General features: G+C 43.8%; 1 protein-coding gene across 2 annotated transcripts in view; it reads right to left on the reverse strand.

Annotated features, from left to right (window-relative positions):
* LOC143776154 (uncharacterized) overlaps nt 1-9,756 on the reverse strand; it is a 41,767-nt gene extending 32,011 nt beyond the window's left edge. For both annotated transcript variants that reach the window (XM_077265212.1, XM_077265211.1), the window contains exons 1-6: nt 9,672-9,756; nt 9,364-9,429; nt 6,355-6,376; nt 4,730-4,748; nt 2,174-2,242; nt 876-950 (exon numbers count right to left, since the gene is read on the reverse strand). In XM_077265212.1, coding sequence (XP_077121327.1) covers nt 876-950; nt 2,174-2,242; nt 4,730-4,748; nt 6,355-6,376; nt 9,364-9,393 — 215 coding nt within the window. In that variant the 5' untranslated portion in view covers nt 9,394-9,429; nt 9,672-9,756. The remainder of the gene's footprint in view (nt 1-875; nt 951-2,173; nt 2,243-4,729; nt 4,749-6,354; nt 6,377-9,363; nt 9,430-9,671) is intronic.
* Nucleotides 9,757-20,252: the final 10,496 nt, after the last annotated feature.

Consider the following 20,252-nt stretch of genomic DNA (forward strand, 5'->3'; position numbering starts at 1 on the left):
CTGCCCCAACATCATGCTGCTCTTAGATGGCGTAGCACTATCCTGATGGCAGATTACATCTAGGCACTCAGCAGTCCTGGGTGTCTTATAACCACTCTATAGCTGAGTAATATTAATAGTCATTATTATAGAATTTTATCCAGACACAATGACCAGATCTGAGGACATGTCTTCACTTTATGGCCTGGTGGGGGTCCGACTACCAGTACTTCTCCCACAGATCCTGAGAGTGAAGGGTCCGCAGTGCTGGTTCAGTGCCACATCCCCTCTATTATTACAAGCACCGCTGTGCTCTCAGCCATGTCTGTAGGGCCTCATTCACCTACATCAGGGGTTGGGAATCTTTTTTCTGCCAAGGGCCATTTGGATATTTATACCATCCTTCGGGGGCTGTACAAACTCCACCCACAAAGTACATCCTGACTCTGGCAGTGGTGTCAGGACGTAATCTTTCATTGCATGCCCTTCAGTGTTCAGTAGTGAACACTGTGTGTATGCTAACAGAGCAAGAAGAAATTAATGAGCTGGTGGCAATCAAAATACAGCTCCCTGCCCGAGAATGCGGTCCCTGAGAATCTGCTCGGGGGCCTGATAAATGGTCATCGAGGGCCGTAAATGGCCCTGGGGCCTGAGGTTCCCCACCCCTGACCTACATGGAGCTGTCTGCATAGCAGGTGGGCTTTTTCATTGACTCTTGCTGCTATCTATTGTTCTACCCAGTCACAGTCTCATGGTTTCCCTGTAATGTAGTGTAAAGTGTAACTAAGCCCCACAGTAAGTTACCGTCCATAGAGGGAGGATAGTGGGAAACTGTGATTATACCTATCATTCTGTAGTCTGTAAGGCTTATTAGCTCAATAAATGTCAGCACTTACAGAGTCAGATGCAGTTTCCTCAGGGTATTCATGTCCTCATGGATTTTTTCTTCCTTCCACTGTATTATCTGCTCCCTATTGTACATGGAACGTGAAATGTACAAAGACCAGTAATTATTATTATGTTCAATAGCATTAGTGATCATGACAAATTTGGCTTAATTCCTCCCCTTCTCCTTCCATTCTAGGCACTTTCTTTACCAACATTTTACATTGACTAAACTCTAGTGTTAAAGAGATCTGTCGGCAGGTTTTCACTATTTAATCTGAGAGAAGGATGATGTAGGGGCAGAGACCATGATTCCAGCAAGGTGTCCCTTACTGGGCTGCTTGCTGCAGTTTCAATAAAATGATAGTTTTATTATCAGGAGATAATCACTAGAGGACTAGTTGTCACATGCCATGTAGTCCTCCATAGTCCTGAGCTCTGTGTAACCCTGACTGAGAGCCTTTTGCCTATGCACAGCGCACACAGAAAGCTGCCAATCAGTGGTGGATGGGTTATACAGAGCTCAGAACTCTGAGAACTGAGAAAACGGCAGCAGATAAAACAGTGATTGCTGGAATCATTGCTCTTAGATGGGGTAGCAAAACATGGTGAGAGATTCCTAAAATTCTGTCTGCCAGCAGCGGTAAATAGAGGGCATTTCTGTGTGGGGATACCCAGAGATCTAGAAGATTGTTGGCAGGAAAAGACCACATGATATATCTTGTCTCTATACGATTTTACCTTTTTTAAATTTACACAAGATGATTGTTCCAAACATAATTAATTTAACATAATTAATTTAATTTATTGGTGATTTTCTAACGATGTACCACAGGGTGAATATTATAAACATTGATAATAGCAATATTGCAACTGTTTTGCATTTTGTCCTCTGCCGCCTCCACACATTGTAATACACTGCAGGCTGCTCAGTGCTGTTCACTGAGAAAACTGTCCGATCACCTCTGCACACATTTCCCTCCAGAAAGTATACGTCCTTTCTAAAGAAGCCATACTACAGTAGCGGCTCGTGTGTTTCCTCCTGGTTCCCATTTAACAAGTTACATAATTCCTGTACTGTTTGTATCCCATATAATCTACTATGGCATCTTTGTACTGTAAAATATGAGACATGACTGGTGCGCAATAAATGGAAAGAACGTGTGTAGATAGATGTTTGTGTGTGCAGACAGGATCACAGGGGAACATATCTGCCTGAATAAGATGAATCCGTTGTCAGAGAAAGTTCTATAGACTTCTGTCATCTATAAGGTTTGCTTATATTAGATTGTTGCGTTTCTTCACTTACATAATGGTGATCTCTTTCATAACTCTCTTCTTCTGAGTTATTAACTGGAGTAAATCAGGGGCGTCAGCCCTACAGTACAAGGAAACATATCAATGTATATATTAGGTAAGGGTTACACTAGAACTTTTTATAATGCTTAGTAATTCATATGAACTGCTAAAATAGACGTCCCAACTTACAGTGGGTACGGAAAGTATTCAGACCCCTTTACATTTTTCACTCTGTTTCATTGCAGCCATTTGGTAATTTCAAAAAAGTTCATTTTTTTCTCATTAATGTACACTCTGCACCCTATTTTGACTGAAAAAAAAACAAATGTAGAAATTTTTGCGAATATAGTAAAAAAGAAAAACTAAAATATCACATGGTCATAAGTATTCAGACCCTTTGCTCAGTATTGAGTAGAAGCACCCCTTCCTTTGAGCTAGTACAGCCATGAGTCTTCTTGGGAATGATGCAACATGTTTTTCACATCTAGATTTGGGGATCCTCTGCCATTCTTCCTTGCAGATCCTCTCCAGTTCCGTCAGGTTGGATGGTGAACGTTGGTGGACAGCCATTTTCAGGTCTCTCCAGAGATGCTCATTTGGGTTTAGGTCAGGGCTCTGGCTAGGCCAGTCAAGAATGGTCACAGAGTTGTTCTGAAGCCACTCCTTTGTTATCTTAGCTGTGTGCTTAGGGTCATTGTCTTGTTGGAAGGTGAACCTTTGGCTAAGTCTGATGTCCAGAGCACTCTGGAAGAGGTTTTCATCCAGGATATCTCTGTACTTGGCAGCATTCATGTTTCCTTCAATGGCAACCAGTCGTCCTGTCCCTGCAGCTGAAAAACACCCCCATAGCATGATGCTGCCACCACCATGTTTCACTGTTGGGATTGTGTTGGGCTGGTGATGAGCAGTGCCTGGTTTTCTCCACACATACCGCTTAGAATTATCACCAAAAAGGTCTTTCTTCATCTCATCAGAGCAGAGAATCTTATTTCTCATAGTCTGGGAGTCCTTCATGTGTTTTTTAGCAAACTCTATGTGGGCTTTCATATGTCTTGCACAGAGGAGAGGCTTCTGTCTGGCCATTCTGCCATAAAGGCCCGACTGGTGGAGGGCTTCAGTGATAATTTACTTTGTGGAACTTTCTCCTATCTCCCTAGGGCAACTCTGGAACACAGACACAGTGATCTTGGGGTTTGTGGTCCCAAACTTCGTCCATTTAAGGATTATGGAGGCCACTGTGCTCTTAGGAACTTTGAGTACTGCAGAAATTCTGTTGTAACCTTGGAAAGATCTGTGCCTTGCCACAATTCTGTCTCTGAACCCCTTGGCCAGTTCCCTTGACCCCATGATTCTCATTTGGTCTGACATGCACTGCAAGCTGTGAGGTCTTAAGGTACCGTCACATTAAGCGACACACACAGACAGCTCTCCAGCGACCAACGATGCCGAAGTCCCCTGGTAACCAGGGTAAACATCGGGTTACTAAGCGCAGGGCCGCGCTTAGTAACCCGATGTTTACCCTGGTTACCAGTGTAAATGTAAAAAAAAACAAACACTACATACTTACATTCCGATGCCTGTCGCGTCCGCTTCCCTGCACTGTGTGAGCGCCGGCCCTAAAGCACAGCGGTGACGTCACCGCTGTGCTTTGCCTTACGGCCGGCACTGACACATTCAGTGCAGGAAGCTCTGAGCAGCAGCGCGGATGCCGGGGGACGTGACAGACATCAGAGGGTGAGTATGTACTGTTTTTTTTTTTAATTTTACAATGGTAACCAGGGTAAATATCGGGTTACTAAGCGCGGCCCTGCGCTTAGTAACCCGATATTTACCCTGGTTACCATTGTAAAACATTGCTGAGATCGTTGCTTTTGCTGTCAAACACAACGATACACGCCGATCTGACGACCAAATAAAGTTCTGGACTTTCAGCAACGACCAGCGATATCACAGCAGGATCCAGATCGCTGCTGCGTGTCAAACACAACGATATCACTATCCAGGACGCTGCAACGTCACGGATCGCTATCGTTATCGTTGTTAAGTCGCTTAGTGTGAAGGTACCTTTAGGTGTGTGCCTTTCCAAATCAAGTCCTATCAGCTTAAATAAACACAGCTGGCCTCCAATGAAGGAGTAGAACCATCTCAAGGAGGATCACAAGGAAATGGACAGCATGTGACTTAAATATGAGTGTCTGAGCAAAGGGTCTGAATATTTATGACCATGTGATATTTCAGATTTTCTTTTTTATTACATTTGCAAAAATTTCTACATTTCTGTTTTTTTTTTCAGTCAAGATGGGGTGCAGAGTGTACATTAATGTGAACAAATTAACTTTTTTGAATTTACCAAATGGCTGCAATGAAACAAATAGAGAAAAATTAAAAGAGGTCTGACTACTTTCAGTACCCATTGTAGTTCTTCCCTATACACAGCATAGGGAATAAGTTTCTGATTACTGGGGGTCCGTCTGCTGGGACCGCTAGCTCTGAACTGCCCCAAAGGATGGAGCCGAGGGGGCGCATGCCCACCACACCACTATACAGTGAGGAGAAAGACTCTTACCTGGGATTTCCTCCTGCAGCTGAAAAACAACAACAGTTTACAATTAGATTTCCTGAACTATTTAATAACCATCCCTCAGCTGCAGTGGACGACTTATTCTTAGGCCGTATTCACACGTCATTTTTTTCTCACCTGCACAAAACCAATGCAACTAATTTTCATTAATGTGCTGCATCCAATTGTCATCTTATTTCAGTCCATATGTCCATTTTTACCATTAGTGAGTCATCCATTTATTTTGTACACAAAAATAAAAAAAAGCTGATGGAAGATTCCTACGTTTTTCCCAGCAGTTGGTCAATGGGTGAGTGTGGTCCATAACCAGCCCCAAAGCCGACATGTTACTAGCCCCATAAAATATAAGGGCCAGGGAAAAATACTGACAGCACCCCTGGTACAAAAACAACCATGTGAATGAGCCCTTGCTTCACACCGTGATTGCACAGACACTTCCTTACAATCAATCTGATCTGGCAATCAGGTTTCAGCTATACTGTCACTACTGGAGTGTCGGCGTGAAGCATCAATAGTGGCGCACCTCAAGACCTGAGAGTCCTGGGGAGTGTTGGCTCTGTTACCCATCACCCAACCGTCATCACAATTTTATCATCAGCTTCCTGTTCCCCATCGCCACAACCACCATCACAATTTTACCATCAGCTTCCTGTTCCCCATCACCACAACCGCCATCACAATTTTATCATCAGCTTCCTGTTCCCCATCACCCAACCACCATCACAATTTTATCATCAGCTTCCTGTTCCCCATCACCACAACCGCCATCACAATTTTATCATCAGCTTCCTGTTCCCCATCACCACAACCGCCATCACAATTTTATCATCAGCTTCCTGTTCCCCATCACCACAACCGCCATCACAATTTTATCATCAGCTTCCTGTTCCCATCACCAAAACCTCCATCACAATTTTATCATCAGCTTCCTGTTCCCCATCACCACAACCGCCATCACATTTTTATCATCAGCTTCCTGTTCCCATCACCAAAACCTCCATCACAATTTTATCATCAGCTTCCTGTTCCCCATCACCACAACCGCCATCACAATTTTATCATCAGCTTCCTGTTCCCCATCACCACAACCGCCATCACAATTTTATCATCAGCTTCCTGTTCCCCATCACCACAACCGCCATCACAATTTTATCATCAGCTTCCTGTTCCCCATCGCCACAACCGCCATCACAATTTTATCATCAGCTTCCGGTTCCCCACCACAACCGCCATCACAATTTTATCATCAGCTTCCTGTTCTCCATCACCCAACCGCCATCACAATTTTATCATCAGCTTCCTGTTCCCCATCACCCAACCGCCATCACAATTTTATCATCAGCTTCCTGTTCCCCATCACCCAACCGCCATCACAATTTTATCATCAGCTTCCTGTTCCCCATCGCCACAACCGCAATCACAATTTTATCATCAGCTTCCTGTTCCACCACTCAGCTGCCATTGTGCGTCTGAGACTCAGTTCAGCAGGCACCATTAGGTGAATAGATGGCGCCTGCTGTGCACAGCCTCAGTCCCCACGCTGCACAGACCGGAGCAGGGCGCGGGGGACACAGCGAGGTATAAATGCCGGTGACAATGTCAGTACTTACATCGGATGTTGCTGTCTGCATGCTGTAATAGTAAAACAGAGAAATGTATAAAGTCCATGAAATATTTAATCTTCTTACATTGTACATCACAGACTCATAGGCTTCTATTACACCGGATAATCAATGGGGTTTATAATTATCGCACAAGATAGATTTATTATTACTAGTGCAATCTATGAGCAAACAGCCAGTTCGTGCCTCATGCAGCATTCATATAGCCATAGCTCCCAACCGTCCCTCATACTGTGGGACTGTCCCGATTTTGAGGCTGTGCCCCACAGTCCCGCACGGGACTCTACTTCTCCCGCACAGCCAGCAGAAGCAGCCAACACGCCCCCTTGTAGTAGACCACGCCCCTTCCGTATCTTCTTCTTCCGGGACAGTGATTGAGAGAGGGAGAGGACATTCTGAGGTACGTGTGTGTGTGTGTACTGCACACATACATGCAGCTGGTGCTGCTGTGCTTACAAAGCAGTATAAACAGGAGTAGTGGCAGAAGTTAGAGCAATCCAGTGCAGCCTGTTAGTCATAGGCACAGTATATATATATATATATATATATATATATATATATATGTGTATATGTATATATATATATATATATGTATCCTTTATATACAGCAGTTATGGAGTGGAGCCAGTAGATAGTGGTGTTGTCTGAGTGCAAGCAGAGTTCGCAGAGCTGGGCTACATTGCAATGTGTAGGATCTGTGAGGCAGCAGTGTGGACAGCGACAGGTGGTGAAATTTTCATGTGTGGCCATTATACAGTATTGAGCATCATGTGGGGCCATTATACAGTATGGAGCATCATGTGAGGCCATTATACAGCATGGAGCGCTGTGTGGCCATTATACAGTATTGAGAATCATATGTGGCCATTATACAGAAATCTGACTTTATTTTCCACTTTTTCAAGTATAAAATATTTGGAATATATTATTAAATTAGTTGCTCCATTTTGTACGTATTTATGCATTGCTAAGTCTGCCTAACAGAATTGTGCATATTCCAGGGTACTGGATGCCACATAGATTTAAATCTTTAATGCCCCATGATTGCTATATTCGTCATGGAGCGTGTCAGGCACTTTGGAGTGGGCTCAGAAGCAGAGCCAACTCCACACTGGGCAGATGTTGGCTATATCATATAGATGGCATCATCCGCTATCAGCAGTGATTGGCGTGTCTGCCGACTGCTGTTGTTGACCTGTTTAATGCTGCGGTCAGTTGCGGACAGCGGCAGTTAAGCATGATGTGAGAACAGGGAGCCAATAACAACCGGGGGGACAGCTAAATGCCCCTCATGTCTGTCATGTAATCTCTCCTATAAAGTCCAGCCTGTGGTTGGGAATTATAGAAGACAGTGAATATTACTATACATACACTCACCGGCCACTTTATTAGGTACACCATGCTAGTAACGGGTTGGACCCCCTTTTTCCTTCAGAACTGCCTCAATTCTTCGTGGCATAGATTCAACAAGGTGCTGGAAGCATTCCTCAGAGATTTTGGTCCATATTGACATGATGGCATCACACAGTTGCCGCAGATTTGTCGGCTGCACATCCCAAAGATGCTCCATACAAGGCAGAATGGATCCATGCTTTCATGTTGTTTACGCCAAATTCTGACCCTACCATCCGAATGTCGCAGCAGAAATCGAGACTCATCAGACCAAGCAACGTTTTTCCAATCTTCTACTGTCCAATTTCGATGAGCTTGTACAAATTGTAGCCTCAGTTTCCTGTTCTTAGCTGAAAGGAGTGGTACCTGGTGTGGTCTTCTGCTGCTGTAGCCCATCTGCCTCAAAGTTCGACGCACTGTGCGTTCAGAGATGCTCTTAGGCCTACCTTGGTTGTAACGGGTGGCGATTTGAGTCACTGTTGCCTTTCTATCAGCTCGAACCAGTCTGCCCATTCTCCTCTGACCTCTGGCATCAACAAGGCATTTCCGCCCACAGAACTGCCGCTCACTGGATTTTTTTTCTTTTTTGGACCATTCTCTGTAAACCCTAGAGATGGTTGTGCGTGAAAATCCCAGTAGATCAGCAGTTTCTGAAATACTCAGACCAGCCCTTCTGACACCAACAACCATGCCACGTTCAAAGGCACTCAAATCACCTTTCTTCCCCATACTGATGCTCGGTTTGAACTGCAGGAGATTGTCTTGACCATGTCTACATGCCTAAATGCACTGAGTTGCCGCCATGTGATTGGCTGATTAGAAATTAAGTGTTAACAAGAAGTTGGACAGGTGTACCTAATAAAGTGGCCGGTGAGTGTATATCACAATACTGCTGTATACAGCACAAGCGATCAGACGATTGTAGGTTCAAGTCACCTAAGGGAATTAACTAATAAAGTGAAAAGTAAAGAAAAAAGTTGTTAAATAATGTAAAAAAAAAAAAAAATTTGAATCAACCACATTTCCTCCATTTAATATTAAAAAAAAAATAATAAAAAAAAATGCACATATGTGGTATCAATGTGTTCAGAAAAGTCCAATCTATGAAAATATAAAATGAATTAACCCAATCTATAGATGAATAAATAAATATATATAAATATATATGAATAAAAAAATCAAAATGCCAAAATTCCAGGTTTGTGGTTGCTACAATCCCATATAAAATGCATTAAAAACAATCAGAGTCATAAGTACCCAAAATAATACCAAGGTCATCAGGTCACCATGCAAAAAAACAAGCCCTTGCTCAGCTACATCGAGAAAAAAAATAAAAATGTTACAGCTATACGAAAAAGGGGACTAAAGCTAATTTTTGTTCTTTTTTTAATTTCTAAAATTAAAAAAACCCACTTAGCAACACTTAAATTGAAAAAAAAATGCAAGTTTGGTATCGGCGTAATTGTACTTGACCTGATTGGTCCAGGCATTTGGCCATACTTAAGGAACGGACATCAGACAACAGAAAGGTATTTTAATATATATACGTATAGAGACAGCATTACAATCACTACTATTACATGACTTTCCTTATTTCAGACTTACACACATAGGTCTCTGATTTTTGCTCGCCATATCTCTAATAGAAATAACTGCAAAATCCGCAAAATCCTGAATTGGATAAAAAGAGAGAGGTTTCCTTATAATAAATAGCCTAATGTTAAATACAATTGTATCAATAGTACATATTGCCATAACTAGCTAATTAACAAATATGAGGTTTTCTAATGAAACATGTATGGGATATGAGAATTGGGAGGTAGAGGAAGATTGTCATAAAAATCAGAAACTTCTATAGATGGCAAATGGGAAATAATAAGGACAGAATAAGAGTGAAGGAAACGCATACTCACTCTCAACTGCTACTATAACCCTCAAAGGAGTTCTAGGTGAGCGGTTGGTTATATATTCCTCATGATGTCATAACGTCCAGGCAGCGGTGACCATGGCGCCGATCCTGTGATGTCACAACATTCTAAAGTGCGCTTAGTACAAGCCCTGCAGCCAATGAGATCCAATATAATCATGTACAATAAAGTCTATGGAGAGTTTATTTATTTTTTTCTTAATTATATTTATTAAAACTTTTTCTGGTTAGACAGATAAACATAACAATTCCACAAACAGAGCAGAGTAGATTAATAATACAATAAGAAAACAGACATACCAACGCAAGGGGGGGGGGGGGGGGGGAGGGAGTAGGTACACATAGGTACAGGTCCTTCTCAAAAAATTAGCATATAGTGTTAAATTTCATTATTTACCATAATGTAATGATTACAATTAAACTTTCATATATTATAGATTCATTATCCACCAACTGAAATTTGTCAGGTCTTTTATTGTTTTAATACTGATGATTTTGGCATACAACTCCTGATAACCCAAAAAACCTGTCTCAATAAATTAGCATATCAAGAAAAGGTTCTCTAAACGACATATTACCCTAATCTTCTGAATCAACTAATTAACTCTAAACACATGCAAAAGATACCTGAGGCTTTTAAAAACTCCCTGCCTGGTTCATTACTCAAAACCCCCATCATGGGTAAGACTAGCGACCTGACAGATGTCAAGAAGGCCATCATTGACACCCTCAAGCAAGAGGGTAAGACCCAGAAAGAAATTTCTCAACAAATGGGCTGTTCCCAGAGTGCTGTATCAAGGCACCTCAATGGTAAGTCTGCTGGAAGGAAACAATGTGGCAGAAAACGCTGTACAACGAGAAGAGGTGACCGGACCCTGAGGAAGATTGTGGAGAAGGACCGATTCCAGACCTTGGGGAACCTGAGGAAGCAGTGGACTGAGTCTGGTGTGGAAACATCCAGAGCCACCGTGCACAGGCGTGTGCAGGAAATGGGCTACAGGTGCCGCATTCCCCAGGTAAAGCCACTTTTGAACCATAAACAGCGGCAGAAGCGCCTGACCTGGGCTACAGAGAAGCAGCACTGGACTGTTGCTAAGTGGTCCCAAGTACTTTTTTCTGATGAAAGCAAATTTTGCATGTCATTCGGAAATCAAGGTGCCAGAGTCTGGAGGAAGACTGGGGAGAAGGAAATGCCAAAATGCCTGAAATCCAGTGTCAAGTACCCACAGTCAGTGATGGTGTGGGGTGCCATGTCAGCTGCTGGTGTTGGTCCACTGTGTTTCATCAAGGGCAGGGTCAATGCAGCTAGCTATCAGGAGATTTTGGAGCACTTCATGCTTCCATCGGCTGAAATGCTTTATGGAGATGAAGATTTCATTTTTCAGCACGACTTGGCACCTGCTCACAGTGCCAAAACCACTGGTAAATGGTTTACTGACCATGGTATTACTGTGCTCAATTGGCCTGCCAACTCTCCTGACCTGAACCCCATAGAGAATCTGTGGGATATTGTGAAGAGAAAGTTGAGAGACGCAAGACCCAACACTCTGGATGAGCTTAAGGCCGCTATTGAAGCATCCTGGGCCTCCATAACATCTCAGCAGTGTCACAGGCTGATTGCCTCCATGCCACGCCGCATTGAAGCAGTCATTTCTGCCAAAGGATTCCCGACCAAGTATTGAGTGCATAACTGAACATTATTATTTGATGGTTTTTTTGTTTGTTATTAAAAAACACTTTTATTTGATTGGACGGGTGAAATATGCTAATTTATTGAGACAGGTTTTTTGGGTTATCAGGAGTTGTATGCCAAAATCATCAGTATTAAAACAATAAAAGACCTGACAAATTTCAGTTGGTGGATAATGAATCTATAATATATGAAAGTTTAATTGTAATCATTACATTATGGTAAATAATGAAATTTAACACAATATGCTAATTTTTTTAGAAGGACCTGTATACAACTGTAGATTATTTAGATCAAAGGTCTAAACATAAACTAACCTACTAAAATACAGGTTCCTGAAAGTCAAAGCGACATTTAAACTAGACAGCTAGGCACAGTATCAGATCCCGGATCACAGTAGGACAAGCGTCTTCACGCTGGGATAAAGGAAAACCAGCTATCAAGCCACGGCTTCCAGATCTGAGACTTTTTTGTTTTTGATGACGCAGATAACACCAGTGCCCATTCGTATTGGCAATGAAGGTTTATCCTATCAATCACAGATTGTATGGTCGGTGCGCTAGTCACTCTCCATTTGGAAGCCACTGCCAGTCTAGCGGCTATAAACAAATGTGAGAACACACCTCTCAGCCCATGTGGGATCTCATCCAAGCCAATATGCAATAAAACCATACTAGGTCGCAGGGCCACCCGAATCCCAGTCACCTCCGCTATCACGTCCTCTAAACTAACCCAAAGATTTAGTAATTTCGGACACATATGGCTAAGCGTCCCCAACATACCGCAGCCTCTCCAGCACAATGGGGAGCATTGAGGGCCAAAATGGGCAACTTTAACTGGGTAATAGTACCAGCGTAAGTGGACTTTTTTTAATTGTTCCAGATGGTTTACACATGAGGATACTCTCCAAACCTCTAACACCGCTTCCTGCCACCCATCAGGCGCTAGGGTGACCTGCAAGTCATCCTCCCACTGGCTCATGAATTGCAACTTAACCTCTGGGTCAGGATCATTCAGGGCTCTATACAAAATAGATACATTGCGAGTACTAGGCCCAGGCACCAAGAAAAGACCATTTACTGTACGAACTAGGTTGGGGTTAAAAAAGGGCGTCAGTTGAGTAGTGTGCATAAGATGTCTCAATTGTAAAAACTGATAAAATCTATGCTGAATATCAGGGTGTTTCGCAACTAGGCGAACAGACGGTTTAATCATTGTGTCATCAAGCAGCTGATGAAGTGATTTTACACCAGCCAGTACCCATGGCTGTAAATCTACACTCACCGGCCACTTTATTAGGTACACCATGCTAGTAACGGGTTGGACCCCCTTTTGCCTTCAGAACTGCCTCAATTCTTCGTGGCATAGATTCAACAAGGTGCTGGAAGCATTCCTCAGAGATTTTGGTCCATATTGACATGATGGCATCACACAGTTGCCGCAGATTTGTCGGCTGCACATCCCAAAGATGCTCCATACAAGGCAGGATGGATCCATGCTTTCATGTTGTTTACGCCAAATTCTGACCCTACCATCCGAATGTCACAGCAGAAATCGAGACTCATCAGACCAAGCAACGTTTTTCCAATCTTCTACTGTCCAATTTCGATGAGCTTGTACAAATTGTAGCCTCAGTTTCCTGTTCTTAGCTGAAAGAAGTGGTACCCGGTGTGGTCTTCTGCTGCTGTAGCCCATCTGCCTCAAAGTTCGACGCACTGTGCGTTCAGAGAGGCTCTTAGGCCTACCTTGGTTGTAACGGGTGGCGATTTGAGTCACTGTTGCCTTTCTATCAGCTCGAACCAGTCTGCCCATTCTCCTCTGACATCAACAAGGCATTTCCGCCCACAGAACTGCCGCTCACTGGATTTTTTTTCTTTTTCGGACCATTCTCTGTAAACCCTAGAGATGGTTGTGCTTGAAAATCCCAGTAGATCAGCAGTTTCTGAAATACTCAGACCAGCCCTTCTGGCACCAACAACCATGCCACGTTCAAAGGCACTCAAATCACCTTTCTTCCCCATACTGATGCTCGGTTTGAACTGCAGGAGATTGTCTTGACCATGTCTACATGCCTAAATGCACTGAGTTGCCGCCATGTGATTGGCTGATTAGAAATTAAGTGTTAACAAGAAGTTGGACAGGTGTACCTAATAAAGTGGCCAGTGAGTGTATATATGGAATATGTAATTCTAGCGCCTTCAGTGACACTTCAGTTAACGGAATTTTAATAAGAGACGGGACCGTCTGTCTCCAAAAATGCAGTGCAGTAGACATGGTCGGTAGAGGGAGACTACCTGTCCGTGGCCCCAAAGCTTCAACCTCCAGCATGAACTGGGTGGAGCCTCTAGTTGCATAGAAATTTTCAATTTGCAACCATCTATGATCCTTATCAAGCTGCCACCAGTCCCGCCACCCTGCCACCACCGAGGCCTTATAGTATGCCATCAAATTTGGTAATCCCATTCCCCCCAACTCATAAGGGTAGTACATAAGGGATTTAGCCACTCTAGGAGTTTTGTGGGCCCATATGTATCTATTTGTTAAGCGTTGAAAGTTTGTTATAATTTTGCTTGGAACCCTCAAAGGGAGACATCTAAAATAATATAATATCTTGGGGAGGATTTTCATTTTGAAAATGTTGATTCTGGCCACCCAGGATGTCTATGGAGAGTTTATAAATGTATGTAAATAATCTGACAGTAAATTGTTAGAAATTATAGGACACACATACACAGAGCCATGGACACATATACGCAGAAGCGTCTTATAATCCGATTATTTTCTTATAATGGTATTATACATATATACTATCTCTATATTATATCTATCGACATAAGTATAGAGATACATAATTATATGACATCCCATTCTAAATCCATAGGCATTAATTTGGAATTTGTCCATTTCTACATGATTTTGGAGTCTGTGGGAATTTTTCCTTCTTCATTCAGAAGACCATTTGTAATGTCAGACACTGATGCTGGATGAGTGGTCCTGGCACACAATCTCCATTCTAGTCAGGGCCAGACAGGGAGAAAAAAGCAGCCCTGCCACACAAACCTCACCAGCCAGTAGCGTAGCTACTAGGTGGGTAGAGGAGGTGGTCGCTCCGAGCCCCGCATTCTGAGGGGGCCCACCCGGAGGCAGGGCCGGCTCCAGGTTTTTGAGGGCCCCGGGCGAAAGAGTGTCTCAGTGGGCCCCCCCTTTTAACACATACCACGATTCATGATCGCATATAACACAGCCATGTAGTATATAACAAAGCCCATGTAGTATATAACACAGCCACGTAGCATATAACACAGCCATGTAGTATATAACAGCCCACGTAGCATATAACACAGCCACGTAGCATATAACACAGCCATGTAGTATATAACAGCCCACGCAGCATATAACACAGCCACGTAGCATATAACACAGCCATGTAGTATATAACAGCCCACGTAGCATATAACACAGCCACGTAGCATATAACACAGCCATGTAGTATATAACAGCCCACGCAGCATATAACACAGCCACGTAGTATATAGCAGAGCCCACGTAGCGTATAACAGCCCATATAGTATATAGCACAGCCACATATTATATAACACAGCCCACGTAGTATATAGAACAGCCATGTAGTATATAGCACAGACATGTAGTATACAGCACAGCCCCCCTACCCCCAAGAATGGCCCCATAGTACAGTACTGAGTAGTCACTGTTATAGTAAAAAAAAAAACACTCCTCACCTCTCAACGTGCCCGCACTGCTCTGGTCTCGGCGGCTGCCGCTGCACTGCCGGTATAGTTCAATGCAGCGGGGGGGTTGGCACTGGCGGGCCCCCCTTCCTCACAGGGGCCCCATAGCGGCTGCATGATGTGCTGCTAGCTGAGGGCCCCTGGGAGAGTGGGGGCCCTAGGCACTGGCAGCCCCTCACGGTGGCCCTGAATGGGCCCCCCTGTCTCGCCAGGGCCCCAGTGCTTGCCCGGATACGCCAGGTGCTGACACCGGCCCTGCCCGGAGGTACACTATTGTAACTGTATTGGCGTTCAGTTACATTCTGTGACAGAGCGGGGAGACTCACTGACAGCAGGCGCGACAATGACATCACTAGCTCGGAGCAATGGAGGAACCAGAAGGAAAAGAGGCGAGTATTGTATTTATTTATTGTTTATGTGGCTGCATTATACTATAGAATCTGCATATGGGGGGGCTCCATTATATTATAGAGTCCGCCTATGGGGGGGGCTACATTATACTATAGAGACTGCCTATGGGGGTTGCACTATCCTATATAGTCTGCCTATGGGGGGGCTTCACTATACTATAGAATCTGCCTATGAGGGGCTGCATTATACTATATAGAGTATGTCTATGGGGGTGCATTATACTATAGAGTTTGTCTATGGGGGGCTGCATTATACTATAGAGACTGCCTATTGGGGGCTGCATTATACTATAGAGTCTGTCTATGGGGGGCTGCATTATACTATAGAGACTGCCTATTGTGGTCTGCATTATACTATAGAGTCTGCCTATGGGGGGCTGCATTATGCAATATAGAGTCTGCCTATGGGGGGCTGCATTATAATATACAGTCTGTCTATGGGGAGTACATTATACTATATGGAGGCTATCTAGGTGAACATCATACAGTGTGAAGATTACAGTGATGGGCCAGCATACAGTGTTGGAGCCATCAAGCAGTTTGAGAGATACTAAGAGGTCAGTATATACACAGTGAGGGGGCATCATACTGTGTATAGGGGAGCGGTACAGGGGGAGACTCGGGACATAATGTAAAGTGGGCACTTATTTTTATAGAGTCAGATTACTGTGATGGTCAAAGGGGCACACAGAGGGCATTATTACTTTCTAGGGGATAAAATGTAGGCAGTTTTGTAGGGTCCTTGCACGCGGCATTTCTACATTCTAAAGGGTTGCTTTAGAATTTAGAGGTCACACAGTAGGTACAGTAATAGGGACACATAGGGCAGCAGTGGATCAGCATTGGGGTATAAGCTGGATGAGGAGTTTGGGCAGGTTGGGAATATTCCCATTGGGGACAGTGATAACAATATGACACGTGAAATGTGTCTTTGTTGTAATCTCTGCAGCCGAGTCCTGGCCAGAAGAAGTTGTCATCAGAAAGATCGTCAGCTGTAAGTCACCATCTATAACTGTGCTGTAATCACTTATTTGTTCTGTAGGACTGGTGTCTACCACTGATCACATGGTGGTAATATCAATGTTGGTCTTTATATAGAGATTATTTTCAGTAACAGCGCAGTCATCTGCTGAGGTTCTCCTACATTCACTATTAGGTATTCTGATATATTATAATAAATCTTCACTATTAGGGTGTGGCATCCACTTGTAATCAAGGTTACCTGGTTAGGGGCCCACTCAGAAGGCTTGCCCTCCCTGAAGCAAAACCCTAGCTACGCCTCTACCACCAGCCCACATACTATAACACTCCCCCCACACCCGATCAGTGGATTTTGCTATACTTTTTCATGCCTCTCAACACTCCTCGTAAAGGCGTTATTTGAAGAGCCATGTGTGAATGGAACCACAGTGTGTATGATCGACCACAGGTCCAATTACATGGTGCTTTTTAGAGTGCCATTTCTTTGGATCATGGAGGTCCCAGTGGTTGGACCCCAGCGATTGGAAAGTTCTCGAGATAGGGGACTACTTGGGATAATCTATTTAAATGGGTTTTCCAATATTTGTTTTTATTTTCCCTTAGGAATAATGAAAATAATAAACCAATATTAACCCTCTCAAAGACCAATGTCGCCTCTCTGACAACAGGACAGGAGTGGTACTGTGCAATGTATATATACAAATAAACAAAAGAAACTCTGGGAGAGAAGAGCAGACAAAACGCGGCTCCCTAAGTGCGTAAGCACAATATAGTCTTTGATGGGTGCACTAACTTCATGCACTCACCTGGTGGAAGACTGATATGGCTTTAGATCGTGTAGCCTCTGGGATACTTTTCAATGGACAGGGCTTGCAGCTTGCATCGGGTGGATCCAAGTGAAAGAGCCAAACACAGGCTCACACAGGACAAGTAAATCAAAACGAACACAACCAGCCCATGAACGGCAGCGCTTCCCAGGACTCACATCCAAAGATGATATTTTGATTTTTTATTAATAAATAGGAGAAGATATACAGGAGAAGTGGTACTGTTCAGTGTGTATATACAGGACAGGAGAAGTGGTACTGTTCAGTGTGTATATACAGGACAGGAGAAGTGGTACTGTGCAGTGTGTGTATATACACAGGACAGGAGAAGTGGTACTGTGCAGTATATACTGTATTGTGACAGGGTCACTGGTGTCATACATGAGTGGAGATATGCGTCACAAAGGTTGCTTTCCTGTGTGATGTAAAAGCCATAAGTGTTTTTCTCCAACATGTTATGTGCTGAGAGCAATCCAGTCGCTATATAGGCATGGCTTTTATGGTGGGTAGGTCAGAGATGGGCGGGATGCCTACCTACCATATCTCCACCTCCAGGGTGTGGCTGGAGGGAGTTAAATGGCCAGCAAGATTTTTCCCTCTATGTATGTGGAGGAAAGTAGGTTTCCTGATTGCTAGCTCCTGCGAGACCTGTCGTATGTGTTGTCCCAGAGGACCTGAGCAGGATGGTGTATGAACTGTTTATTTTCATTTTCATTTGAGACGGACAGGCTGTTTTTCTGTTACTATTTTGTTTTTTGGGGTTTATGAGGCAATAAATCCCAGAAAGACTTTAAACAGCCTTGTGCCCGAGTCTACCTCGAGGAGCAGCTAAGTGTGTTAACCCCTCACAATATATACAGGACGTGGTACTGTGCAGTGTATATATACAGGACAGGAGCAGTGGTACTGTGCAGTGTATATATACAGGACAGGATTAGTGGTACTGTGCAGTATATATATACAGGACAGGATTAGTGGTACTGTGCAGTATATACACTGCTCAAAAAAATAAAGGGAACGCTTAAACAACAGAATATAGCTCCAAGTAAATCAAACTTCTGTGAAATCAAACTGTCCACTTAGGAAGCAACACTATTTGACAATCAATTTCACATGCTGTTGTGCAAATGGAATAGACAGCAGATGGAAATTATTGGCAATTATCAAGAGACACTCAATAAAGGAGTGGTTCTGCAGGTGGGGACCACAGACCACATCTCAGTACCAATGCTTTCTGGCTGATGTTTTGGTCACTTTTGAATGTTGGTTCTGCTTTCATACTCATGGTAGCATGAGACGGACTCTACAACCCACACAAGTGGCTCAGGTAGTGCAGCTCATCTAGGATGGCACATCAATGCGAGCTGTGGCAAGGTTTGCTGTGCCTGTCAGCGTAGTGTCCAGAGGCTGGAGGCGCTACCAGGAGACAGGCCAGTACACCAGGAGACGTGGATGGGGGCAACAACCCAGCAGCAGGACCGCTACCTCAGCCTTTGTACGAGGAACAGGAGGAGCACTGCCAGAGCCCTGCAAAATGACCTCAAGCAGGCCACAAATGTGCATGTCTGCACAGTTAGAAATCGACTCCATGAGGATGGTCTGAGTGCCCGACGTCCACAAATGGGGGTTGTGCTCACAGCCCAACACTGTGCAGGATGCTTGGCATTTGCCATAGAACACCAGGATTGGCAAATTCACCACTGGCGCCCTTTGCGCTTAACAGATGAAAGCAGGTTCACACCGTGCACATGTGACAGACGTGAAAGAGTCTGGAGATGCCGTGGAGAGCGATCTGCTGCCTGCAACATCCTTCAGCATGACTGGTTTGGAAGTGGGTCAGTAATGGTGTAGGGTGGCATTTCTTTGGTGGGCCGCACAGCCCTCCATGTGCTTGCCAGAGGTACCTTGACTGGCATTAGGTACCGAGATGAGATCCTCAGACCCCTTGTGAGACCATATGCTGGTGCAGTTGGCCCTGGGTTCCTCCTAATGCAGGACAATACCAGACCTCATGCGGCTGTAGTGTGTCAGCAGTTCCTGCAAGATGAAGGCATTGAAGCTATGGACTGGCCCGTCTGTTCCGCAGACCTGAACCCGATTGAACACATCTGGGACATCATGTCTCGCACAATCCACCAACGTCACGTTGCACCACAGACTGACCAGGAGTTGGCAGATGCTTTAGTCCAAGTCTGGGAGGAGATCCCTCAGGAGACCATCCTCCGCCTCATTAGGAGCATGCCCAGGCGTTGTAGGGAGGTCACACAGGCACGTGGAGGGCACACACTACTGAGCATCATTTCCTTGTCTTGAGGAATTTCCACTGAAGTTGGATCAGCCTGTAACTTCATTTTCTACTTTGATTTTGAGCATCATTCCAACTCCAGACCTCCATGGGATATTAGTTGTGATTTACGTTGATCATTTTTAGGTTTTATTGTTCTCAACACATTCCACTGTGTAATGAATAAAGATTTACAACTGCAATATTTCATTCAGTGATATCTAGGATGTTGGATTTTAGTGTTCCCTTTATTTTTTTGAACACTGTATATACAGGACAGGATTAGTGGTACTGTGCAGTAAATATATACAGGACAGAAGTGGTACTCTGCTGTGTATATATACAGGGCAGGAAAAGTGGTATTGTGCACCGTATATATATACAGGACACAAGAAGTCGTATTGTGCAGTGTATATATAGAGTACAAGTGGTACTGTGCAGTGTATATATAGAGTACAAGTGGTACTGTGTAGTGTATATATACAGGACAGGAAAAGTGGTACTGTACAGTGTATATATACAGGACAGGGGAAGTTGTACTATGATATATATATATATATATATATATATATATATATATATATATATATATATATATATACACATACAAACACAGGACAGAAGTG

The sequence above is a fragment of the Ranitomeya variabilis genome, chromosome 5 (genome assembly GCF_051348905.1).
Source record: "Ranitomeya variabilis isolate aRanVar5 chromosome 5, aRanVar5.hap1, whole genome shotgun sequence".
NCBI classification, from domain to species: domain Eukaryota; kingdom Metazoa; phylum Chordata; class Amphibia; order Anura; family Dendrobatidae; genus Ranitomeya; species Ranitomeya variabilis.